The 24,744-nt window shown below is 44.5% G+C and overlaps 1 protein-coding gene across 4 annotated transcripts in view; it reads left to right on the top strand.

The window, feature by feature from the left end:
* SIPA1L1 (signal-induced proliferation-associated 1 like 1) overlaps positions 1–21,691 on the top strand; it is a 211,149-nt gene extending 189,458 nt beyond the window's left edge. For 2 of the 4 annotated variants that reach the window (XM_011983133.1, XM_011983132.1), the window contains 7 exons: positions 6,292–6,531; positions 7,304–7,469; positions 12,668–12,914; positions 16,287–16,433; positions 17,910–18,024; positions 18,921–19,005; positions 19,681–21,691. In XM_011983133.1, the coding sequence (XP_011838523.1) occupies positions 6,292–6,531; positions 7,304–7,469; positions 12,668–12,914; positions 16,287–16,433; positions 17,910–18,024; positions 18,921–19,005; positions 19,681–19,824 (1,144 nt within the window). In that variant the 3' untranslated portion in view covers positions 19,825–21,691. The remainder of the gene's footprint in view (positions 1–6,291; positions 6,532–7,303; positions 7,470–12,667; positions 12,915–16,286; positions 16,434–17,909; positions 18,025–18,920; positions 19,006–19,680) is intronic. The other 2 variants (XM_011983134.1, XM_011983135.1) reach the window with 1 other exon arrangement.
* Positions 21,692–24,744: the final 3,053 nt, after the last annotated feature.

Raw genomic sequence — 24,744 nt, 5'->3', positions numbered from 1 at the left:
CTCCCTTCCTTCCTTCCTTCCTTCCTTCCTTCCTTCCTTCCTTCCTTTCCTTCTTTCTTTCTTTCTCTCTCTTTCTTCCTCTCTTTTTTTCTTTCTTTCTTTCTGTCTCTCTTTTCTTTCTTTCTGTCTGTCTGTCTTTCTTTCTTTTTGAAACAGTCTCGCTCTATCGCCATGCTGGAGTGCAGTAGCATGATCTTGGCTCACTGCAACCTTTGCCTCCTAGGTTCAAGCGATTCCCTTGCCTCAACCTCCCAGCCTCCCGAGTAGCTCGGACTACAGGTGCATGCCATCACGCCTGGCTAATTTTTTGTATTTTAGTAGAGAGGGGTTTCACCTCGTTGGCCAGGATGGTCTTGATCTCCTGACCTCGTGATCTGCCCACCTCGGCCTCCCAAAGTACTGGGATTACAGGTGTGAGCCACTGCGCCCGGCCTCTTTTACATGGGGTATCATGTACTTGTGTATCCTCTCTTCCTTTTCAAAATTAACATCCTGACATGGCCAAACAGAATCTAAGGTTGTTCCTTTTTAGGAAAGGAGAAATGCCCTATAGCTTATAGAAAAATTAAAGTTAGTAGTTTCTTCATGTAGAATTTAGAGACACCTTGAGTACATTTCTAGTGATTCCAATTTGACCATACTCAGTTAAACTCACTTCTTATATATTGAGAAAAGTATAGATATTACAGTTATTATTTCCTGTTATATCTAATGCTTTTTTGTTAGGTATTATTGGTTCATTCCCTTCTTATGTAATTCCTATGAAGAGATTTAACTCTCTGAGTAAAATGAAATTGAAACCTATTAAATTAACATGAAATTTCCAGGATAATGAAAGAGCCCAGTCACACAGCTCCCCTTAAAAAGTATGAAGCTGATAGCTTCATGTTAGTTGTATTGTAATTTAATCCACTTCAGAGATTCTTAGGAGAAGTGCATAGGTGCACATCCCTTGATGCAGTCTCAGGCCAGTGGGTCGGTCGGTCAGCTGCAAGGAGCCCACCCACAGCTGTGCCCAGAGACAGACTCATTTTAGAGTGGGAGGAGTTGAGGGGCTAATGCAGTATTTCTTCAACCCAAAAAAACATGAGAATACTTTGGAAGTGTGTTAAAATACAGATTTCTGGGGCTCCGGAAGATATAACACAAGCCCAGGATTCCCCAGTTGCATCAGTACATACAGGTGGCCATGTTCTGTGGCCTGAGAAACACTGCTACCATGACTTCACCTTCTTCATCTAGACAATATGGAACTGGATTTTGACCGTCATAACAGTGTGTATAATTCAGCTGGATGTGAGTGAGCAGTAGGCCTCAGCTGCTGTGAACACTTGGAGGATATTTTACCTAATCTTCCAGGCATCATTCCTCCTTTACTAAATTAAGTATCTAGGATTGGAACACAAGAAAGTATGCTTTAGAAGAGCTCCCAGGTGATGCTGACAGGCCCACTGAAGTAGAGGCCATGTGTACGAAAGTGCACAATTTCATGCTGTGAGTTGTGTGCATTAAAGAAGAAAGCCATACCGGTGGATTGTTCATTTGTTTCTCTCGTACCTTTGTGCTTAAATCTAATCAATTGTTAAGTGGGGCTGTCTCAGTTATAACCACTAGTGAAAAGAAGTGCACTGGCATTTCACACCTGGGAGCTAGTGTCAGCCCATTGTGTTCATAGATAAAACCGGAATTGGGGTTGATCTTATTTAACCAGTTATCCTTTTAAGAATACATGTGTAAGCCAGGTGTGGCAATGCACACTTGTAGTCCTGACTACTTGGCGGGCTAAGGTGGAAGGATCCGTTGAGCCCAGGAGTCAGAGGCTATAGTGAGCTATGATTGAACCACTGCACTCTAGTCTGAGCAACGGAGCAAGACCCTGTCTCAAAAACAAAAACAAAAATTAAGAAAATCATAGCTTTATTTTGTCTGTTTTGGGACTGAATATAAATGGAATCATACTATGTGTATTAATTTGTGTCCTGTGTCTTTAAGTCAACATTATGTTGCTAAGATTTATCCATGTGTTGCAGGTAACATTAGCTTATCCCTATTGCTATATTATATTTAGAGTGTGAGAATATAGCGGCTCATTTATCCACTCTACTGTTGATGAACATTTGGATTGTTTCCAATTTGGGATATTCAGAATCTTTGTTTTTTCTTTTTCCTCTTCTTTTATTTTTTTGAGATAGTCTCATTTTGTCACCCAGGCTGGAGTATAGTGGTGTGAACTTGGCTCACTGCGGCCTCGACATCCTGAGCTCCAGCAATCCTCCCACCTCAGCCCCCCAAGTAGCTGGGTCTACAGGCACACACCACCACACCTGGCTATTTTTTTTATTTTTTATAGAAACAGGGTTTTGCCATGTTGCCCAGGCTAGTCTCAAACTCCTGAGCTCAAGTAATCTGTCCACCTCAGCCTCCCAAAGTGCTGGCATTGCAGGTGTGAGTCACTGCACCCAGCCGATACTAAGAATTCTTGTACATGTCCTTTGGTACACAGGCATATGTGTTTCTTTTGAGTTTCTAGGAATACAATAGCCATGTCAAGAATATACGTATGTTCAACTTAGTAGAGCCTCCGAACTAGTTTTCCAAAGTGGTTGTAACAAGTAGCACTCCAACCAGCAGTGTATGAGAGCTCTAGTGCTTCACATCCTTTCTGGCACTTGATATTATAAGTCTTTTTAATGTAGCCATTCTGGTAGGTGTGTAGTGGTCCTTCATTGTGGTTTTAATATGCATTTTCCTGGTAACTGATGATGTTGAGCACCAGTGTTTATTGATCTAGGCTCCCTGGAACTTCTGCCTCGCAGGTTCAAGCGATTCTCCTGGCTTAGCCTCCCAAGTAGCTGGGACTACAGGTGTGTGCCACCACACCCAGCTATTTTTGTGTTTTTAGTAAAGACAGGGTTTCATCATGTTGGCCAGGCTGGTCTCAAATTCCTGACCTCAGGTGATCTGCCCGCCTCAGCCCCCAAAGTCGTGGGATTACGGGCATGAGACACTGCACCTGGCCTATTGTGGGACTTTTTAATATCAAAATAGTTTCAGATTTACAGAAAAGTTGCAAAGACAGAGTTCTCATAAACCCCTCACCAAGTTTCCCCTGTTGGCATCATCTTACATTAGTGTAGTACATTTGTTATAGCTTGAGAATCAGTATTCCTTCAGCACTTTAAGTATGTTATCCCACACTCTGTGGGCCTGTAAGGTTTCCACCAAGTAGTTTGCTGCCAGATGTATTGGAGCTCCTTTTTATGTTATTTGCTTCTTTTTTCTTGCTGCTTTCAGATATCCTTTCTTTATCCTTGACCTTTGAGAGTTTGATTAATATATGCTTGAAGTAGTGTTATTTGGGTTGGACCCTTTTGGAGTTCTGTGACCTTCTTGTACCTGGGTATTTATATCTTTCTCGAGGTTTGGAAATGTTCGTTATTCTTTTGAATAAACTTTGTGCCCCGATCTCTTTCTCTCTCTACATCCTCTTTAGGGCCAATAACTCTTAGATTTACCCCTTTGACAGTACGGGCACGGTGGCTCACGCTTGTAATCCTTATCTTTTTGTGAGGCCAAGGCTAGCAGATCACCTGAGGTCAGGAGTTTGAGACCATCCTGGCCAACATGGTGAAACCGTGTCTCCACTAAAAATACAAAAATTAGCCGGGCGTGGTGGCAGGTGCCTGTAATCCCAGCTACTTAGGAGGCTGAGGCAGAAAACCTGGGAGCAGAGGTTGCCGTGAGCCAAGATAGTGCCACTGCACTCCAGCCTGGGTGGAGACTCAAAAAAAAAAAAAAAGAAAAACAAATTTACCCGTTTGAGTCTATTTTCTAGCTCTTGTAGGCATGTTTCATTCTTTTTTATTCTTTTTTCTTTTTTCTCCTGTGACTGTGTATTTTCATGTAGCCTGTCTTTGAGCTCACTAGTTCTTCCTTCTGCTTGATCAATTCCACTGTTGAGAAGCTGGTACATTTTTCAGTTTGTCAATTCAATTTTTCAACTCCAGAAATTCTGCTTGATTTTTAAATTACTATTTCCATCTCTTTGTTAAATTTTTGATAGAATTCAGAATTCCTTCTCTGTGATATCTTGAAGTTTATTAAACTTGCTCAAGGACAGGTATTTTGAATTCTCTGTCTGAATTCTGCGTCACTCTGGGATTGGTCACTGGTGCCTTATTTGGTTCATTTGATGAAGTTATGTCTTCCTGGATGTTCCTGATGCCTGTGTACATTCATCAGTGTCTGGACATTGAAGAGTTAGGTATTTATTCCAATTTTGGCAGCCTGGGCCTGTTTGTACTGGTTCTTCCAGAGAAGGCTTTCCATGTACTCAAATAGGACTATTGTGATCTAAGCTTGTGATCACTGTAGATGTATCAGCACTAGGGGGCGCCCTCAGTCCAGGAACGCTTTAACTCTCACCAGCTCCAAGAGGTGCTGCCTTGATGGGTTTGGGCAAGATAAGGGAGAATTCTCTGGGTTGCTAGGCAATGTCTCTTCTCTCTTCCCTCTCAGAAGTAGTCTCTCTCTGTGCTGGGTTGCCTGGAGTTGGGGAAGGTGATTCAAGCACTCCCATGGCCACCACAGCTGGCACTGCACGGGTGGCGGAACCAGCTGGGACTCAGCTTCCTCCCACTCTGGCTGAGAATTCCCCTCTGACCCAGAGCTGGTCTAAATGCTCTGTCCGTGGGTGCCAGCAGAATTCTGCTCAGTGTTGTGCTCTGCTGTGACAGGCCAGCAGTGAGTTCCGATGCAAAGTCCCACACCCTCTCCCTCCCTGATGTGCACAGATTCTCTCTCCAAGCTGCTGTGCCAGGGTGGGGGAGGGGGCGTAGGCGATGCAGGACCATGTTTACCACCCTCTTCAGTGACTCTTTCCCCTTGATATGATGTGACAAGCAGGTACTGTGATCGCTCACCTGATTTTGGATTCTTATGAAGGTGCTTTATTGTGTGGATAGTTGTTCAAGTTGGTGTTCCTGTGGAGGGACAGTTGTTAGAGGGTTCTATTCAGTTATCTTCCTCCCCAAGTCAATGTTGATATAGTATTATTAACTAAAGTCCATACTTTATTTAGGTGAGGACCGTTCGTTTTTGACAAATGAAAGTGCCATTGAGGAATGCTTTGGGACCACAGACTATTAATTAAACCTCAAGTAAAAATAACTGAAAGTCTGTTGTAGCAAGAGTCAGCCATCTTTGGTTTCACCCCATGCTGGAGAACTCAGAAAGGCTCAAATAGTGTGGTCCTGTGAGACCACTGGGCAGGAAGTATGAAAATCCTACAGTTAAAGGCCTTCTATGTTTATATGAGTTTTAGTTAACTAAAACTCTCATATCTTATTTTGAAAATCCTGCCTTTTTCTGTTCTGGAATTCTTGAAACCCCTAAATTTTGGACTCTTTAGTCATGTAGACTTTAGTTTTATTATCTTTTTTATTTTTGAGATGGAGTCTCTCTCTGTCACCGAGACTGGAGTGCAGTGGTGCAATCTTGGCTCACCATAACTTCCACTTCCCAGGTTCAAGTGATTCTCCTGCCTCAGCTTCCTGAGTAGTTGGGATTACAGGCACACACCACCATTCCCAGATAATTTTTGTATTTTTTTAGAGACGGGATTTCGCCATGTGGGTCAGACTGGTCTCGAACTCGTGACCTTAGATGATCCGCCTACCTCGGCCTTCCAAAGTGCTAGGATTAAGGCATAAGCCACCGCACCCAGCCCTAGTTTTGTAATCTTTAACTGATGTTTCAAATATATTGATGAGCAGGCTCCAGAGCCGATATGAATGCCAGCTGCCATGGGGAGGGAGCGCTCACTGTGCCCACTGGCCTTGGATGTGAGTCTGAAGAGCCATAGCCCTGATTCAGTCTCCTCTCCCCTCCTCAGCTTGGTCCTAGAGAGCATCACCATAATCCCCAGTTGTGAAGAAAGCAAGACAGAGGCATGGAGACGGTAGACCTTTTGCTTCTCTTTCTCCTGTCTCTTGCCACTGCCAAACTTCTGTGACAAACTTCAGTGGTGCCAGTGTGTTTGAAAGTGTCCCTGACAGTCTTAAGTATTTTTACTTTTTAAAGTGCAGACGAAGCACTAGGAGCCATCTGTCATTTTAAGAGCAGACATTTAAATTATAGTGAGAAAACCAGGAAGGCCAGCCAGCCATCGCTGTTAATAGTTCATGAAAAATTCACTGTTGTTTGACCCAGCCATCACCCGTACCCCGGGCAACACTTTCATAGCTGACATAATGATCCTGAGATACACGTCTTTGCCCTGCTTCTCCCCAGTACCATGAGCTCCCGACACTCTGCCAGCCCAGTGGTTTTCACCAGTGCCCGAAGTTCACCTAAAGAAGAGCTTCATCCAGCCGCCCCCTCACAGCTCGCACCGTCCTTCTCCTCCTCCTCCTCCTCCTCCTCTGGTCCTAGGAGTTTTTACCCTCGCCAGGGCGCTACTAGCAAGTACCTAATTGGATGGAAAAAACCTGAAGGAACCATAAACTCCGTGGGATTTATGGACACGAGAAAGTAAGAGTTATTTTGCTTCCCTTGCTGGTGGCTTGCTTTTAACATGATGGAGAATAGAAAATCTTGGAGTAATCTCTTAAAACAAAAGAGACCAGGCTAGGGGGTTGGGAGGAGTTGGTCTGTTGGTGGGATTATTATGTTTTTTCGTAAGTAATATTTTCTTAAATTATTTCTCTGCCTCGTTCCTTAAACAAGATGTATTGCAAAATGTTAGGATTTGAGAATCTTAGATCTCAAAAGGAGTGTGTTTGAAGGATACACTTCAGAATAGTTGCCCCTCTGGTGCTAAGACCATACTAGTCCCTTTGATTATATTAATCACAGCCTTCCCATGTAGTTCTTAACTAGGCCAGTAGGCACCAGAGGGAATATTAGAAAGTGAGTGAGTACCCCTGAAAATAAAGGACTTTTTGACAAGGTAGTACAGCAAAACATTAAATGATTCATTCAATTATTTTGTTTTCATTTGTGCAAAGGTTGCATTTTGGATGTATACCTTGTGGTCTTTTAGTAAACCTGTTGCTAATTTTGGCTTAGTAAAACTAATAGCTTTCTTTAAAAGAGTGACTTATTCATCAGATTTTATTTTGTGTTTCAAATTGGTTTTATTTCTTCAGTAAGCGTTTATATGAGTAGATTTTGATACAAGCAGAAGTAATTGTCTGTTTCTCCACATAATATTTCTCTATTGACTTACATTCTTTAGAGCCTGTCGTGCCCTTGAGCCAACCTTGTTGAGTTGGTATCTATCATCTCTTCCCTTTTTTTCCAGGCGTCATCAGAGTGATGGCAATGAAATAGCCCACACCAGGCTGCGTGCCTCAACCAGAGACCTCCGGGCATCTCCTAAGCCAACCTCCAAGTCCACCATTGAAGAAGATCTAAAGAAACTAATCGACCTTGAAAGCCCAACTCCTGAATCACAGAAGAGTTTTAAGGTACAAGACAGAGCTCAGGGTAGATGGCAATTAGAAACAAGCCAGACATGATGGGGTTGTTAACCGTAGTCACGCTTTCCAGAAAGTGCCGGTTACTGGCTGCTCTTCACTGAGTCTCACTTCCTGCTATCATCCCATTTCCCTAATAACTGGTCCACAGTGTTTGACAATGCTCTGTCCCTGCAGCCACGTCTCATTAGTCATCGTTACTATTAACATGGTCCTACCCCTACAGCTGTTTATTCTTCTACTGTATCCTGCTCAGAGTGCATGATTCCCTGAACATCACTTAGGCGATATGACTTCTTGGAAACTGTGCAGAGACACCTGTGGCTCCTATGGAAAGCTAGAACGTTTTCCACAAGGGTTTTACTGTCTTCTGTCCAGAGGGTCCTCCTCTTCTCAGAAATGGCCCCGTTTGCTCCTGACCCTGTCCAGCAAACCTGCTGGCCATATACGGTATTCTGTTCACTCAGAGAAACTGCCTGATAGACAGTCACTCTCATCGCCACACCCCCAAAAGTAAACGTGCAGCTGCTGCTTCAGTCCAGCAGTCTAAGTCTACCCACACACCTTCAGAACTTTCCAAACTCTCGTGACTTCATAAAGCCTTCTATTTTATCTCAGAATTCTAGACTGTAAATGTCTTCTCTAAAACCCAGTCTCTCTGCACCAAGTCCTGAATACCTGTCCAGTGTGTATGTTTGTGTGTCACCTAGACCTTTATGTGACCACGTGGAAAGGTTTGTGTACTTGTCTCAGCTTGTAGGACCTTTGGAAACTCACTTAAGGCTCTCTCCTTTCTTGTTCTATAAAGTGTGGAGTCTCACACCCCTGAGGATTGGAATAGGTGTTTATTGAGCTGGGCCTGAATTTATGTCACTCTGAGTATAGGTATTTCTGTCTGAGGTCTTCTGGGTCTCCTACGAGAAGGGAGTGCACCCCCAGAAAGGTTATGGCTGCAAACTTTGAAGTTTTCTGTTCTCTAGGTTCTTAGGTGGATGATTTGTAGTCTATTTGAAGAGACTAGAAAGCTTTAAGAAGGACCTTAAGAATTGAATTGATTGAAGTGGAAGCTAGAATATTTCCTAAACCACACACCAGCTTCACACTGTGATCAGAGTGCAAGAGGCATGGCGGGTGGAGCAGCTGTGTGGGGCTGTCGCCCTCAGGCTTCCCCAGCACCATGTGTCTGTGTGTGTGTGTGTGTGTGCATCTCCCCAGACAGACCAGATAAACCCCCTAAACCTAAAAAATCAACATTCATAGGAACTGAATGTACCCCCAAGGACCACTCTAGAGTTTCGTTGAGAAATAAATGATTTCTTAACATGATTTATGTTAATAAATCATTGTACAGATGTAGCCGCTCTTGATTTCTGTAATTTCCGTCTCATAAGCCAGCACTTAACAGTTCTGACTCATCATTCAGGGCACAAATGGTTTCCTTAGCAACCTTGCAAAAGATAGTGCTTGAAACTTCTTTCTTTATCCATCAAAACCCAAAGAGGTATATTAAAATGTTTCAGTACCGGTTTCAAAATAAAAATTATTTCAGATTTTTCTTTTGAGGTTAAAGGGAAATAAAACCTGCCCTGAGTGGAGTTTTTCTTCCAACTCCTAGTTTAACATTTTTGGCAAGGGGCAAGCTCGGAGCCTTCATTCTTTTGATTTACTTACGCAGTAGAAATAATTGAAGGCAAATGTTTGATTTTGTCCTTATTCCAGGTCTTGGCTTTTATTTCCAAAATGAATTACTTTAGCATTCCTATTTGAAACAGGAGTGTGCTTTCTTTATGTTGTGACTGTATTACTGTGAGACTCTGTGAAGAAAGTGCTTGTGCTGGCTGAACCATCACAGTGAGCAGGAACTGGGAATAGGCTCAGGTTTTCTCTCTCCAGTTTCATCTTATTTGAGCAGGTTTAGTTTCAGATGAGTTAGCTTAGCTCCCTTTGTCTTCTGAGAGTCGTCATCTGAATGATGGAAGCTCTGCTGTGTCAGTAAGGCTGGCATGCCCTTGAGAGGTCTTCCAGGCCACTCCTGGCTCAAGGCTCCAAACCACTGCCTCAGACTTCAGGATACTAGGTGTCATGGCCAGCTTTGGGCTGTGACACTCCGAAGCCACTCATGTGCCACATTGGTTTTCCTGGATAGCCAGTGCTACCTATGAGCTTTTGTTAATATTGAGTGGCAGGGTCACTCCCAGGCTCATTTGCCAGGAGAGCAAGGACCTCAAGAACAGTGGCAGAGCTGCAGCACTCTAAGAAACCTCACTGGCAAGCAGAGATGGGATAACCTTATTTTCCCCAAGGGTGGCATACAGTCTGACAAGTGAACAGACAGTTGTTCTGTGCCAGTGCTCTCAGGTATATACCAAAGGAGGAGGCTTCATGTGGCTCCGGTATTTAGGAAAAGCTTCTTGTCAGTGCAGGTGACACATGTCACTAGTAACCAGGGGCACTGAAAAGAATGAGAGAACAGGAGACTGGTATGAAGCAAAACGTCACTTCTCCAGGCCCCGTTCCTCAACTGTGAGATAGAGGACCAGAGGAGATCAGTGGTGCCCAACCAGTCTTAAAGCTCAGGAAGCCTTTTTTTTTTTTTTTAATCACACATGGAACCCCATTATATAGAATTCAGACAGCAGAGTTTCTCTTATGGGAGGGATGGGATGACCTGGACTCCTGGGTCCCACTTGAACCTCTCCATAGCAGTGGTGCTATAAGGAACCTTTAGGGCCTCCTTGGAGCACAAGTTAGAACCAGCCCCCTTCTCGAATGTCCTCTGAAATCCCTTCCAGGTGTGATCCCACTTCCAGTGCCATCCCACTCCACTGTGATTCTTTCCCAAGGACTGGTAACACTGGGCAGCGCTCCTGGGCGATCCCAGGTACAACCTGCAAGGCAGGCAGGGGCTGCTCTTGGGAAGCAGATAGTTCTGTAAACCTTTAAGACTAAAGTTGAGGAGGATGGGGCGAGGGGCCATCCCAACATTCTCGGACAAGGCTGTGTTCTCCTACCTTTTAATGAATGAGCAGAACACCTTTGGGGTAGGTTGCTTCCTCTGCTTCCTGCCCTGCCTCCCTTCAGTGCAGGGTGTTTTAGCTTTTCACAGGGCACACTGCTTAAAGCTCTTCAAGGTAGCTGTTCATGGCCTTGAAGCATATTAACGTTTCCCAAAGAGGCTGAAACTAGAATTGGCGGAGGATTTCACACCTGTAAAACCGTCAGGGTGGGGATACTGGAAAGGAAATCCCTTTACTAAAACCAGGGGTGCTGAAAACTATTTAGCAGCAGTTTTTCCGTACCGAAATCTGAGATCTGACCTGGCAGGCAGAAGCCTTATGTGATAGTCCTAGAACGTTGCAGGTGGAGATGTTTTTTTTGGTTTTGGTTTTAATCTGGTTTTATTTTTTAAGAAAATTACAGTTAGCAAGCCATATAATGGCTCTAATGCTCACTCTTCTCCACAAAAAGAGAAGGGAAATTGTCACTTTCATTCCAAGTTCTCTCTCTCAAAGCATTTATCACAGCAATTTAGTTTCTAGACAAGTACATATGTACTTTGGATTTAATTCATCATGAATTTTTTTAAAGTGAACATAATTTTTACCCAGTTGGTCACACCTTGGGTGTATTAACAATGTGTTTGATTAATAATCTTTTGGTATTTATGCAGCAGCTGTGCATACCACATTGAGGGTAGCTTGGACCTGGTTCACCCCTGGCTAGTTGAGTGGAAGCATGCTAGGCCCTGTGTATCCACTGTGTATTTCAGCCCACTAAATGGAGCATTTGCTAAATCATTCTCTGTCTGCCCCTTCAAAGTATCATGGGAAGTCCCAGGGTGGCTTTCAACCAGTGGTGACAGCCTCCTCACGTCTTTACCTGTTCTCCACATCATTTTCCCTATCGACGCAGACAGTGGCCCAAGAGGAACTGAATCAGAATGACTTTATTGTTCATGGGTCAAATGTTCTGTTGCCTTTCAGGTTGCTATTTTTAATGTGTCTGCTGTTCTCAGTGCAAGGGATTCTCAGAAGCTTGCTATTTGCAGAAAAAATCTCAAGTAAAATCAGATTTGGTCACAAAGGCAAAAGATGTCAATAAGAGATACATCTGGAACTATTTGTCACGTATAAATAAATATATAGTTATTTGTTATTTATAAAGATGATTTCCCTATTCTTTCTTTATTTTTTGAGACAGAGTCTCACTCTGTTGCCCAGGCTGGAGGTCAGTGGCACAGTCATGGCTCACAGCAACCTCTGCCTCCTGGGTTCAAGCGATTTTCCTGTCTCAGCCCCCAAGTAGCTGGGATTACAGGTGCACACCACCACGGCTGGGTAATTTTTGCATTTTTAGTAGAGATGGGGTTTCACCATGTTGGCCAGGCTGGTCTTGAACTCCTGACCTCAAGTGATCTGCCCACCTTGACCTCCCAAAGTGCTAGGATTACAGGCATGAGCCACCATGCCCAGCCTACCCTATTCTTATTTCATGAATAGAAATGCATCTTCAAAAAATAAACTTTCTCCAAAACTCATGAAATGTATCTACCTTGATAGATTCAGTTGGTATAAGTTAGTAATCAAGAGCTACCTGCTATGTGAGTTAAAATATTTTGATGATCAAATACCCTTATTGCCCAGCAAGCATGTTATCATCTGACAAGCTTATCAGGACACCCTCCTAGCACTGTGGCTCTCTGTTCCCCCAGGGGCCATAACACCATTTCTTCATGCCACTGACACCCGCCATTGTGCTCAGTCCAGCGTTTTGTTTAATCCCTGTGGTAATCCCGACAGGTTTTGTGCTCCCATTGTACAAACGAGGAATTAGGCTCAGAGAGATTGTATGATTTGGTGAGAGACACAGGATTTAAATAAAAGTCACATTTGTCTGATCCTAAAGTCTTGTTTTTAACCACACACGATCTTGATAAATCCACTTAATCACATACCTGAATCACGTAGGGAGCACTGATAGACTGCAGGCAGCGTGCCAGACTGAGGAATAACGACCAGGAACTCTTGGGTTAGCTCCTTGAGGATGTAGAAATAGACAGTGGGCCCTGAAGCTTCCTTGCTGGGGGTGTATCTGAACCAGTAACTTGGTTATCCCACCCTTCCCCAACCTTGGTCTCAGGGATCTGAACCAGAAAATTGACTTTCTTTTGTCTCGATCCTGTTTTTCAGTTCCACGCACTCTCCTCTCCTCAGTCTCCTTTCCCCAGCACTCCCACCTCACGGCGGGCCTTGCACAGAACACTGTCGGACGAGAGCATTTACAGTAGCCAGAGGGAGCACTTTTTCACCTCCAGGGCATCACTTCTGGACCAAGCCCTGCCCAACGATGTCCTCTTCAGTAGCACGTACCCTTCTCTCCCCAAGTCACTCCCATTGAGGAGGCCTTCTTACACCTTAGGAATGAAATCGCTGCATGGTAAGTGGTCTTTCAGCTGCAGCCTGGACAGCCCTGTTGATGATGGTCAGTGTCCCCAGACGTGGCTGCCACTCGGTGTGCTCAGAGAGGGGTCCTGTATCCATGCTCAGATGGTCTCAGCTCACCCGCCCCTTCGTCATTTGCCCTCTCTCTCCTGTAATCCCAGACCACCACAGTCACCCAGGATGCTTGCTAGAAGTAACAGATCCCCACACTGGACCCAAGACCTCCTGAATTTGAATCTCCAAAAGAGTAGTCTGGGAATTGGTATTCTTAGCAACCATGCCAGCTGCTGTTTTGATTGAGCAAATTTGGCTAGCACTAGATTAGTTATTTCTTAGAGAGTTGTATCCACTGCTTCCTATAGCCACCGTAAGAACCCAGACTTGCCATTGCTCTCAGTCTTTCCCAGGCTGTAAGGAAATTGCCTGTGGTGTCAACCACTCATTTGTTGACTCATTGATTTATTCATGCAGTGAGCAGGCAAGCATTATGTAAGGAAAAGGCCTGTGGATAATGGGTGCCTCCATGTTCTTGCACCTGGTCCACATATGCCTTGTTTGCTTTGTGACCCAACTAGATCCCAGTTTTATTAAGGGCCATGTTCTGGGACTCGGGATTTAAAATTTGGTTTTTTCCTTTTTCCTGTCTCTGTCCACCCCATTCCAGGGCTCTACACCTCCCCTCATAGCTGTGGCCCAGCACAGCAGATGCCTGTCATGGAACCAGTGTTCCTGATCATTTACCAGATGCACTGCTCTCACCCTTCCTCCCTTCTGTCCTTTTTCCTTCTGCGAACTCTGCTGCAGCTTTTATATCTCTGGTGTCCATTCATACCCACGTTTCTTTTCCTTCTGCTGCTTCTCTGGAAGTAATTCTTTACATCTCTTGCTTTTGCTGCCTTATTTTTGAGCTCTCAGCCCACGCTCATGAATGTTCCTCCATGTCTCCGTCCTACTCACTGCTCAGCAGCACAGGCCCACCCACCCTGCTCGCCCCGGCAGGCATCACACAAGGCTCATGCCAGCTTCCCCTGCTTCCTCCCCCATCCACCTGCAGCTTATATCTGGGTTCTCTTTGCTCCAGGAAGTCACCTCCAATGAACCAAGGTTGGCACATGAAATGACCACTTTTTATCATCAGACTCCAGAATAAGCCTTGTGGTAGTGACCTCCTGTCCCTACCCTTTTTCTCTCCTTCTCTCCCTACATCAGGGTCAGTCTTCCCTGAATTCCATTATTCCTGCCTTACTTTGATTGCTCTCTTATTTCCCTGTACTTCTAATTTTGCCTTTGCAGTGTAAAGGTGTAACCCCTTTGTGAAGTCTTCTCTGCATGTGTCATGTCAGAGTAAGCCCTGAGTCGTAGAAGCCTACATTCCAAAAGAGCAGCCCAGAAATCTGCCTCCCACACATGGTCATTGTCCAGACGAGGAGTCCTGGGACTAAAGGGCCCATGTGAGTCCACAGTGGAAGGGAAGGAACAGGCAGCCCTCTCTGAGGCCCTTCCCATCAGCTTTTCTTGTTTTCCTGAATAAGATAGCAGGTGCAGTGATTTCACATCCTAACCAAGCAGTCCTCATTGGGCTGATCCCTCAGCCCTACCTTGCTTGGTGACTTCCACTGAAATGTGTTTGGGGAATGAGGAAGGGTGACTTCTTTCATCCCCCACATGGAAAGTCGGGCCCCAGAGATAAAAGGGCAGAAGGGTTGTGAGTTACAGAATTATCTGTTCCTCCTACTTACCCTTGGTGGGAGCACATTTAAGTAGAACTTAACGTTTAATATCTTGCAGTATTTGTTAACTTCCATTTACTCATAATTTTGCTAATTTTAAGCACAGTAATAACCAGCGGCTGTACTTCAGAGAAGTTCTTTTTGTAATTTGAAAGGGAAAACAAAGCACTTAATACACTGGCTTACCGGGCTGTCATAATACATGAAACTCTTTAACTCCTGGTAAACAGGTCTTTCTGGAGTCACTTAAGTATTCTAGCTGAGCATTTAGCTTAACTTTGTGTTTGCATGGACCTGAGTGTTGCAGTCACCTTCCAAGGGTGCTCCTTCTCGTGGAGTGGTTTGCTCTGCCCTCGCTTCCACCCAGCTTCTGCCTACTGAGCACATTTTTATGTCATGAGCAACATTTTCCCTGGACCCCAACAGCCACCCTTCCTGTTATCTGCCTGCATTAACCTGAGCAGTAGGAGCTGCCTTCAGTGTTCAGGGTGGCTCACTCTGCCCAGTCCTCCCTGCCCCAGGCTAAGCAGAGCTTAGTTGTTAATATGTCAGTTTGTTGTTACAGTGGTTTAATATTTGTATTCAATAAATTGTCCCCTTAGGAAGAGCTTGGGATGTTAGACTGCTGCAACCCAAAATTGATCCAAAGAATAGCTCATGTGATGACTGCATCTTTGGGAAGAATAATACCAGTTCCACCCCTAAAATCACCTTCCTGTCTTAGCTCTGTCTGAGTAACCCAGCACACTCACATCCCTTGATTTGCCCCTCACATCCCCTTGGACACCTTTGACCATGGAACCCAGTGGGCTGCCCCTGAATAGCAGACAGGGCAGGCATAGGCCTTCTGTCGCTTACCACTCCCAGGCCAGATAAAAACAAACCCTATTAAACTGGGTGCAGTGGCTCACGCCTGTAATCCTAGCACTTTGGGAGGCTGAGGCAGGTGGATCACGACGAGGTCAGGAATTCAAGACCAGCCTAGCCAACATAGTGAAACCCCATCTCTACTAAAAATACAAAAATTAGCTGGGCATGGTGGTACATACCTTTAGTCCTAGCTACTTGGGAGGCTGAGGCAGGAGAATTGCTTGAACCTGGGAGGCGGAAGTTGCAATGAGCCGAGATTGTGCCACTGCACTCCAGACTGGGCCACAGAGTGAGACTCTGTCTCAAAAATTAAAAAAAATTTAAAAAATAAGCCCTATTGTCCCCTCTAATAGGAAGAAACATCCCTGGTCTGGCTGTAAAATCCAGCTCTCTGTTGAGGTAGGCCTCTTCTTCCCGGCCCAAATCCCTTGGCTCTGCGGGAAAGGAGGTGCTAGTGCTGGTCAGGCCCTGCTGTGGACAGACAGCTCTCACAAAAGCAGACTTAGTGCCTCAGTGCAAAACTAACTTGGCCATGACTCACTGCTGGAAGGGAGAGAATGGGAGGTTGTAAAAAAATGAAGACAGACTAGAGGAAGCCCATTCCTATTTCAAGTCAGCTTTAGAATAGCCACTAACAGCCTGCTAACCTGGACATTGATAACAGTCACAAATGGCTCACAATCTGTTGTGGTAACAGGAAACAGGTAAGTTTTGAGTGGCTCTCCCACAGGCACAAGAAGCATCTCATTCCTCCTCCTTTCCTGCAGGAGAGTTCTCGGCCTCCGACAGCTCCCTCACTGACATCCAGGAGACCCGCAGGCAGCCTATGCCCGACCCTGGCCTGATGCCCCTGCCTGACACTGCTGCGGACTTGGATTGGTCCAACCTGGTAGATGCTGCCAAAGCCTACGAGGGTGAGTCCACTGAATCCACACAGGACAGCCCAGGATCCTGCAGGGCTACCCTGCAGGGTGCCGGCAGAGTGAGCAGTCTCCATCCACTCTACTTCTCTGGACTCACAACATATGTGCCTCACCAGATGAGCTAGCAGTTACTGAGCACTCAGTAGGGACCAGACCCTAAGCTGGACACTTAAGCACGTTTTATGTAATCAGATGCCACCTGGTGTTTCCTCCACAGGATTCATAACATGAATGCCTCACCTCCTCTGTATATGGGAAGGGCAGTGGGGAGAGGAATCCCAGCTGTCCCTTGACTGAAAAGAACACGTATCCAGAGAGGATCTTTCATCACGTCGCAAAGACGTTGTTGCTAAGTGTCACAGTGCTTGTCCTGCTTGGCCACGTGCCTGTCCTGACAAATGTGGGGCGTCTCCCTTGCCATTCTCCCTCGTCTCCGTGTGCAGTAGCACGTTGTCTGTCTGCATTGTCTCCTTGCCAGCCTGCTGGCCGTGTGCTCACTTTAGGCTGGCAGTTCTTAAATGCAGGTCCTCAGACTGGTACTGATCCTGTCTGCTGTAACGAAAACAGAAAAAGTAGTGCAGTATGTGTGTGTAGACATAAGATTGTCAGCTGGGTTTTTTGTTTTGTTTTTTGAGTGAAGACTGACTTTTTTCTACATTTAAAGATCTTTCTAAAATGTATAGTTCTTATTCTTTACAAAATTATAGCAGGTGATTTTTTTTTCTGTTTTTGTTGTTGTTGTTGCTCTTAATTAGGAGAATTGAAAATTGCTATTTAGTCAAGTTTGAATTTTGGGGGGAATTTACGAGGCCACAGAACCTGTAAGTCGGGCAGCCATGGAGTGGCCAGCAGCAGATGCTTTTACCTTCATGCTGTTTATCCAGCAGATGGAAACACCTCGTTCTAACTTGATTTTTCAGTTTGTTGGTTAATCTCCTTCATATACAAATGGTAGAAGTTTTGGGTTTTAATAGGAGATTATTTTAAATTTGATTTAGTTTTCTTGGCTTAAATTTTAACTTGGTATGTTTTGGAACACAGGTGGTATGGATTTATGTTAAAGCCAACCAGAGTGTCCAGGAATCTTGTGGAAGACATACTTCAAGAAGTTTTAAGTATAATGCTAGCTCTCGAATGCATTTATTTCATTGCTGAGTGGAAAGCCTTGGTCTGGAAATTTGGCACAAGGACTGTTTCCAGAGAAACATTTCATAGAATGCTACTGTGATGAGGGGGGACTAGAAATTGACTCACAAATGTTTTTTAAAGGGAAATTACAATGGTACAATCCTCTTACAGCTAAAACAGTCATATTTTTCCCTGTGAGAGCTGGGAAATAAGATTTCCAGTGCATCCTGCACTGGAAATACTAGACATGACTGCCAACTAGACCACTTGTTGACTTTGATAGATAGGGCCCAGGGATGTGGTTCCAAAATACTCAATGGTTTCTTCTCTCCTTTCCAGTCCAGAGAGCCTCGTTTTTTGCTGCTAGTGATGAAAACCATCGCCCCTTGAGTGCTGCATCCAACAGTGATCAGCTGGAGGACCAGGCTCTGGCCCAGATGAAGCCTTTCAGCAGGTTGGTCCCCGTGCGAGGGCAGCACTCTGTACCTTGTGTCACACCTGCCAGTGACTGCAGCTGTGGGGAGAAGAGATGGAAGCCACACGGAATAGCTTGAGTGAAGCTCATCACCGCGGGGCCACTTTACATTTTAGTCAGAACACTTTGTAACTAAATACAATAGATAGAATTAAACTATTCTTGATGACTTATATGGCCATAATGACAAATATTCATTATTATTTAATGCCATAATACATTTATGCCCTCAGGACCAGTTGGGTCAGGTAGGAGAGAGCATTTGCTCTAAAGTATCCCCGCTGTCTGGGCTGCGTAGTCCTGCAGTCTGGGTTTTCAGTATCTTCCACAGTGTCGCTGATGGTCATGCTTATACATGCGCTTGCTGAGTCCTAGTGGTTTGAGATGTAGGCATGATGCCTTAGCTGCAATTGCATGAGTAGCTAAGACCACACACTTGGGGACCAGAGACAACCTGCCTATCACATCAGCTCCCCAGCTTCCTTCTCACACACAGGGGAGCAACTCCTCTTTCAAAGCCCACTAGAGATCCCAGAGCCTCCCTGGGAATCATTTTACTGTTTGACAATTATGTCTGCCAGAAAGTACCTCTTGTGCTGCCAGAGAGACCATTTTCACTATTGCGCTTCATTCTTTAGTCGTGAAGATGCAGCATCTTTAACAAAGGAAGCTATTGATTTCCTGCAGTTCAAGCTTGTATTACCTTTTTTTAAGATTACCATTTTATTTTGTAAAGTAAAAATACTCATTGGGTCGCCATACCGAGTAATTTGACATTGAAAACCATTTTATAAATACAGCCTCTTCAGATTAAAAAAAAAAAATCCCAGTCATGGAGGCCCCTGCCAACATGGTCTTTTGTTTCTTGTTCCCAGCAGTAAAGATTCCTCTCCCACTCTGGCTTCTAAAGTGGACCAGCTGGAAGGTATGCTGAAGATGCTTCGGGAAGATTTGAAGAAGGTAAACACGTATTCTCAAAGCAAATTGCCCAGTCTGTGCAAACTGCCCTTGAACCTTGAGAGCCCTTTTTAAGTAGCGTAGTGAAATAAGATGTGGGTGTCTTCCCGGTGCCTGCACGTGTTTGGGGCTGCAGGGATCTCAGTTGCCACCGGAACACACAGTGCAAGGAGGTGTTCAGCATCAGGCGTACAGAAAAACCGTTCACTAATTTGTGAAAAGCTTTGAACCCCAGCCAGCCCCATCTGGGTCCTCTCCTGGCCTCCCCACTCCTTGTGTAATGTGTCGGTAGCCCAGACTCCCATGTAGTTGGTGTTATTGGGGCTTTTGCACCAAAAGAACTGAATGTTTTGTTTTTGGGGCGGCCTTGACTATACCAAGACATCAACCACCAAAACAATTGTCTAAAATTTAAGACAATCCTGACTAACAAGGACGTTAAAATACACATTCCAGCATTACTTACAGCTAATCCTGCGAGGTTGAATCTCTCTAGAAGCCCTGTTCCCTGAGCTGAGAGTGTCTTAGCACCTGCTACCAGGCTGTTTAGACAGGTGTTTGGAGGAACAAAAAACAGAAATGGGCAAAAGATCAAAATAGGTCCATAGCTACTTTTCAGAAGAGCTGGGCAAGGTGGGGCCACACCTCTTAGCTTTTCTACTTCACTCTACTTCCCAGGAAAAAGAAGACAAAGCCCACCTTCAGGCGGAGGTGCAGCACCTGCGAGAGGACAACCTGAGGCTACAGGAGGAGTCCCAGAACGCCTCGGACAAGCTGAAGAAGTTCACGGAATGGGTCTTCAACACCATAGACATGAGCTAGGGAAGGCTGAGGAGGACAGGAGAAGGGCCCAGACACTCCCTCCAGTGAGTGTCCTGCAGCCCTTTTCCTTCCATAGAAAGCATCCTCAGAGCACCTTCCCTGGCTTCCTACTCTGCCCCCTTTCGGGGAGTGCACAACACAATAGTTGCAGATCAACAATCATCACCTGCCTTTTGTAGAAAAGAAAAACAAAAAAAGTAAATAAAAATTTTAAACAGTAAAAGTTTAACTGCTAAAATGTGAATGTCTTTATTTTTTTGCACAATATCTTTATCTGTTATGTATTTAAGAAGAAACTGGGCCTTGGACCAGGGCGCCCCCTGGCCCGTCTGCCTCTATTCCCATCAGCTTTCTTATCAACTTCAGGTAACCCAAGCTTTCCCTTGTTATTCTAACAAATGTCATTATTCCTAGAAAAAGAATGTTTTTATAACTTGTTTGGGGAGTAGAGAGGGATATTTCCTTACCTTCTTCCCTAAAATGCCTGGAGAGGGAGTTGCTTTGAGAAAATGCCTACCTCCCTTGAATGACTCGTGCATGAGCTAGTGCTGTGTGTACCTGTCCTCCAGAGATCAGCAGGACCAGGGTTATTTAACAGCAAGTCAGTAAACCAGAGCACCTCTGACAGTGCTTGCAGGCCACACCCCTTCTCAGTCCTGCATTGTGAGGTCATTTCCTGCTTCTCCCTTTCCCCAGGAAGATGGTCCCACTTGTGCTGCAGGACTCTTCTTTGTTTGGCTTAATTGAGCCCCACTAAATTGGAATCAACCTATCTTACAGCTTCCTGGCTCCAAACAGTAATTGATTTCAGAATGCCCCCAAACTAAAACCTTATTATCTGTATGCATTTTGAATGCATTTTGGTCAAAAGTATACATCGTTTTAAAAAATGTGGCACAATTGGTTTTTCTAGCTTGCTCAAAATGACCATATCTCTAAATTAATCTTTCTCTCCAGAGCAAGACTTCACCAGTATTTGTAACTAGGAAAAGCTAACAGTGAATGTTTGTGAATTTTAATCCTTGATTGTTAGAAGCAATGATTGTGATAGTAGAATGGGCTTTTGAAATCTGCATGTCCCAGTGTGAAATTTCAGCACGGTATTTTCTGCATCCTTTCATGGCCATCCAAAGGATTCCGCTGCAGAAATTATTGATGTGCTATTTTTCCTGTCTTGTGACGCAGGCTGCTTCGGGCCCCTGGGTCACTCTTCCAAGGCCCTCGCTGCTGTAGAGCACAGAGACATGGGGCTGGCCAGTGTCGACTGACCTGAGGAGACCCCTTTGTTTGTTGCCTTTGTAACTGTCACTAAACCGACCCCTCTGCCCTTTCAGTGGCAACTCTGGTCTAAGGGAACATTCAGCACTCTAGCGGCATCTGATTGGAAGTTCCCTCCCCCAAGGAATCTCAATTCCTTCCTCTCTCCATCCCAGAAAGAAACAGGATGGATTTTCCTCTCTTCTCCCCGCTACCTTCACTACCAGATTTTTATGCTACAGTTTCATTCTTGATTGTGATTTCTCCATGGGATTTTTTTTTTTCTGGTGACATTTCTATCATGGAAATAGGAAGATTTCGGAGTGCTTTGTAAAGATTTCAATCGTCTGTCTCTTTCTCTCTTTGACTTGTATGAAGGAGATTGTACATTGCCTGATACCTCTTTGTAAATGAGAAATATTGCTAACATCCAAGCATTCTGAAGTCTTGCTTATCCTTCTGAGTTTAGTTCTCATTTCATTTTACATTTTGTTTGGGGACTTGGGGCAAGCTATTTATTAGAGTTTTGCAACAGAGTTCTTGTTTGAAGCCTCTAAAGACTACTTGTAAAATTCAAAGAATAAAATTCATTTTAAACACTCTTTTAAAACGCTTTGGTATTATTGCTTGAGGTTTGCTTACTTGAAAGACCACCCAATAACTCACTGACCCTCCTTGCATCCGAATTTTTTCATCAAGCTTTATTAACACTAATGATGATTCTTGAAAATTTCTGTCCTTTTTAGAATGTTAATAAACTTTTTTACTCTGTCCACATGTCGATAGATAATTACTATTTTGCCTTCTCTGCTTATGATTTGATATTTGCAGAGCACTTCATAATTAGCTTCCTCTTCATTATCCACCCGTGGATTTTTCATAACATTGTTATTCTCTGAGACCAGCACATTTTTGGGCTGCATCTCCTAGCTCTCAATGTCAGATGTTGTGTGCCCAGGGAATACAAATGCCTGTTAATATTAGGCTGTGCAAAATATAATTAGAAAAGTTAATCTACTGAAAAAAAAACCAGTGCATTCCAAAGTCAAACTGAACCAATTTTTTTTTAATCCACCATGTCACTGTTCCTCTCCAGCGGTGCAGCTAATTGAGTGCTGGCAGTAGAGTTTATTCCTTGTATTTGGTTCAACAGTTCTACAGATTCTAGAGTTCTTGGACTAGCATAAGACTGGATGCTACAAAATATTCCGATTAACAAGCTCAAAAGGTCTGTTTAGACCATGATTTGTACATGGTTTGCAGGGCTTATATGTTAATTCTGTAGGGCTTGGCACATGGGTTGGGAGCTCCTGGGAGAAGGTGCTGTTGGGCCTGCATTGATGGAGGCTCATCCATGAGCTGACTGGGAAGGCCAGTTGCTTGCGCTCCAGATCTGGTGCTGGTGATAAGCTGGGTTGGGTTACTAACTCCTTAGGTGGGGATAAGAACGACAGTCCAGGGGCAAAGAAAATGGGCCCAGCAAACTTACACTGTTTGCCTCTAGTTAAACGTAAGATGATGATCTGAATCCAGATTTCAGTCTCGTAGTGCAATGTTTGAGCAACTGTGAAGTGCTGTTTCCCCAGAATAAACAGTGGATATTAAAGTGCAAGATGGCACACGTTGGTGTGTGAGGGCTGGCCAGGTGTGAGGGCTCACACCTGTAATCCTGACACTTTGGGAGGCCAAGTCAGGAGGATTACCTGGGCCCAAGAGTTCAAGACTAGCCTGGGCAACATAGTGAGACCTCATCTCTGCAAAAAATAAAATTAGCTGAGCATGATGGCACATGCCTGTAGTTCCAGATACCTGAGGTGGGAGAATAGATTGAGCCCAGGAGGTCGAGGCTGCAGCGAGCTGGGATTGCCCTACTGCACTCCAGCATGGGCGACAGAGACCCTGTCTCAAAAAAAGAAAAAAAAAGAAAAGACTTGGATAATGTTAAATATGACCTGTGTCCTGTGTGATTTTAAAAGAATAAAGATGTCGAGTAATGTTGGATACTTTTTCTATGTATGAATTTTGTCACTAATGACCCATTGGCATCATCTTTTGAGAAAAAGACATTTAACTTCGACTGGGACTTAAATCCCATCCATTACTTACCATCTGCGTTCTTAGGAAAATTACCTAATCTCTGAGCATGGTTTCCTCATCTGGTAAAGTAGTTACAGCCTCATGTTTTAAGAATTAAACAGAACCAGACATGTAAAGGCAGTGACTGGCAAATCGTACACACTCAATGAACATCGAGTGGCTTCCTTTGTCCTACATCTCTGATATGTTCATGCTTTTATGTTGTTTTTCCAGAACAGAGTCCTGATGTATTAATAGAGTTTTTTAAATCCTTAGCAGTGAGTCCATACCCCTACTCCCCGACTCCCCAACAAGCACCAGGTCATGTCTTTCCTTAAGTAGAATTGCTTAAGGGACGGAAGAGTCAGAATGAGCTTGTCCACTTTGCTTCATATTGGTCGGTGCTTTTAACCCCTTGCTATAAACTTTAGAACAGCGACTCAAACTTGAGCTTGCATCCGAATCACCTGGAGAGTTTGTCAAAACACAGGTCATGTGACTGCACCCCCAGGATCTGTAATTGTGCAGGTATTAAGTAGAAAATACTTAAATTTTCTGCAAGTTCCCAGGTTATTCTTTAGAAGAATACGGTTAACAAGAGAATAGCCATAGGAGCCAGCATTAAAAGAAATAGAAACTAAGGTGTGAGGCACTTACTGTGTCCAGATAACTGAGTATTATCTTGACAAGTTAACCGTCCGCAGACTACCTTGCAGGGGAAAACACACTTAAATTGTAACTCGAAAATTCAGTTAGATAAAAGAACTTTATTTTCCTTTTTAACTAAAATGGTGATTCAGAGCTCCCTGTGCATGAAACTTGACTATTTTAAGTTCGTGTGTTACCTAGATGGAGCTGGAATTCCTTTACCACCATTAACTATATGAGACTAGGTACCAGGTTAGCAAGGGGGTGACCTTGGTGCTCTCAGAGCAGATGACAACTTGGGATGGCAGAGCTGCAGAGGAAAGCAGGGCCTGGGGTGGGAGGTGCAGAGCCCTGGAGCCAGGCCCTCAGTGTTGTGGCCACAGGGGATGTGGGGTGAGGTGGGGTTGGCGAGGGACAGAGATGGGAAGACTTGGTTCCAGGCTGAGAATGTTAAATTCGAGTCACTGACTTCCACAATCAGCCCAGCCTACTCACCCAGTCTCCAAGATCCTATGAAACCTCAAAGTTACAAGAAAAGCACATTTCACAACTGCCCTCATCCCTGTCCCACATGGTTCAGAAAAGTTTACTTCAGGGCCCATGCTGCACAATAGCCTGTTTTCTCTGCTATTGTCCAAAGAAAAGACAGAAGGAAGGAGTTGCGGCTCCTCTGTATCCTTTACAAAAACTGTGACTCAAACACTCGAAGACACGGCTGTCTTTTCTGAGAAGATAATTATCACCTTGGGGTTTTCATTCCTAGTGCCTAGCCCCCTCTATTGCTCCTCTCTGCAGATCCCCCTCCTCTCCTGGGCCTGCCAGCATTGTGCTTCCTTGCACCTTGTCAGATTATGCCCTTCCGGTCCTCCACCCTTTCAAATCAGACATCTCCTGTCTTGCCTCTGTGTGTGTGAGTCATCACACCTGAGACCCAAGAGA

Source organism: Mandrillus leucophaeus, unplaced genomic scaffold, assembly GCF_000951045.1.
Source record: "Mandrillus leucophaeus isolate KB7577 unplaced genomic scaffold, Mleu.le_1.0 Scaffold246, whole genome shotgun sequence".
NCBI classification, from domain to species: domain Eukaryota; kingdom Metazoa; phylum Chordata; class Mammalia; order Primates; family Cercopithecidae; genus Mandrillus; species Mandrillus leucophaeus.
The sequence above is the reverse complement of the archived record's forward strand: the minus strand, read 5'-3'. Positions and strand labels throughout refer to the sequence as shown.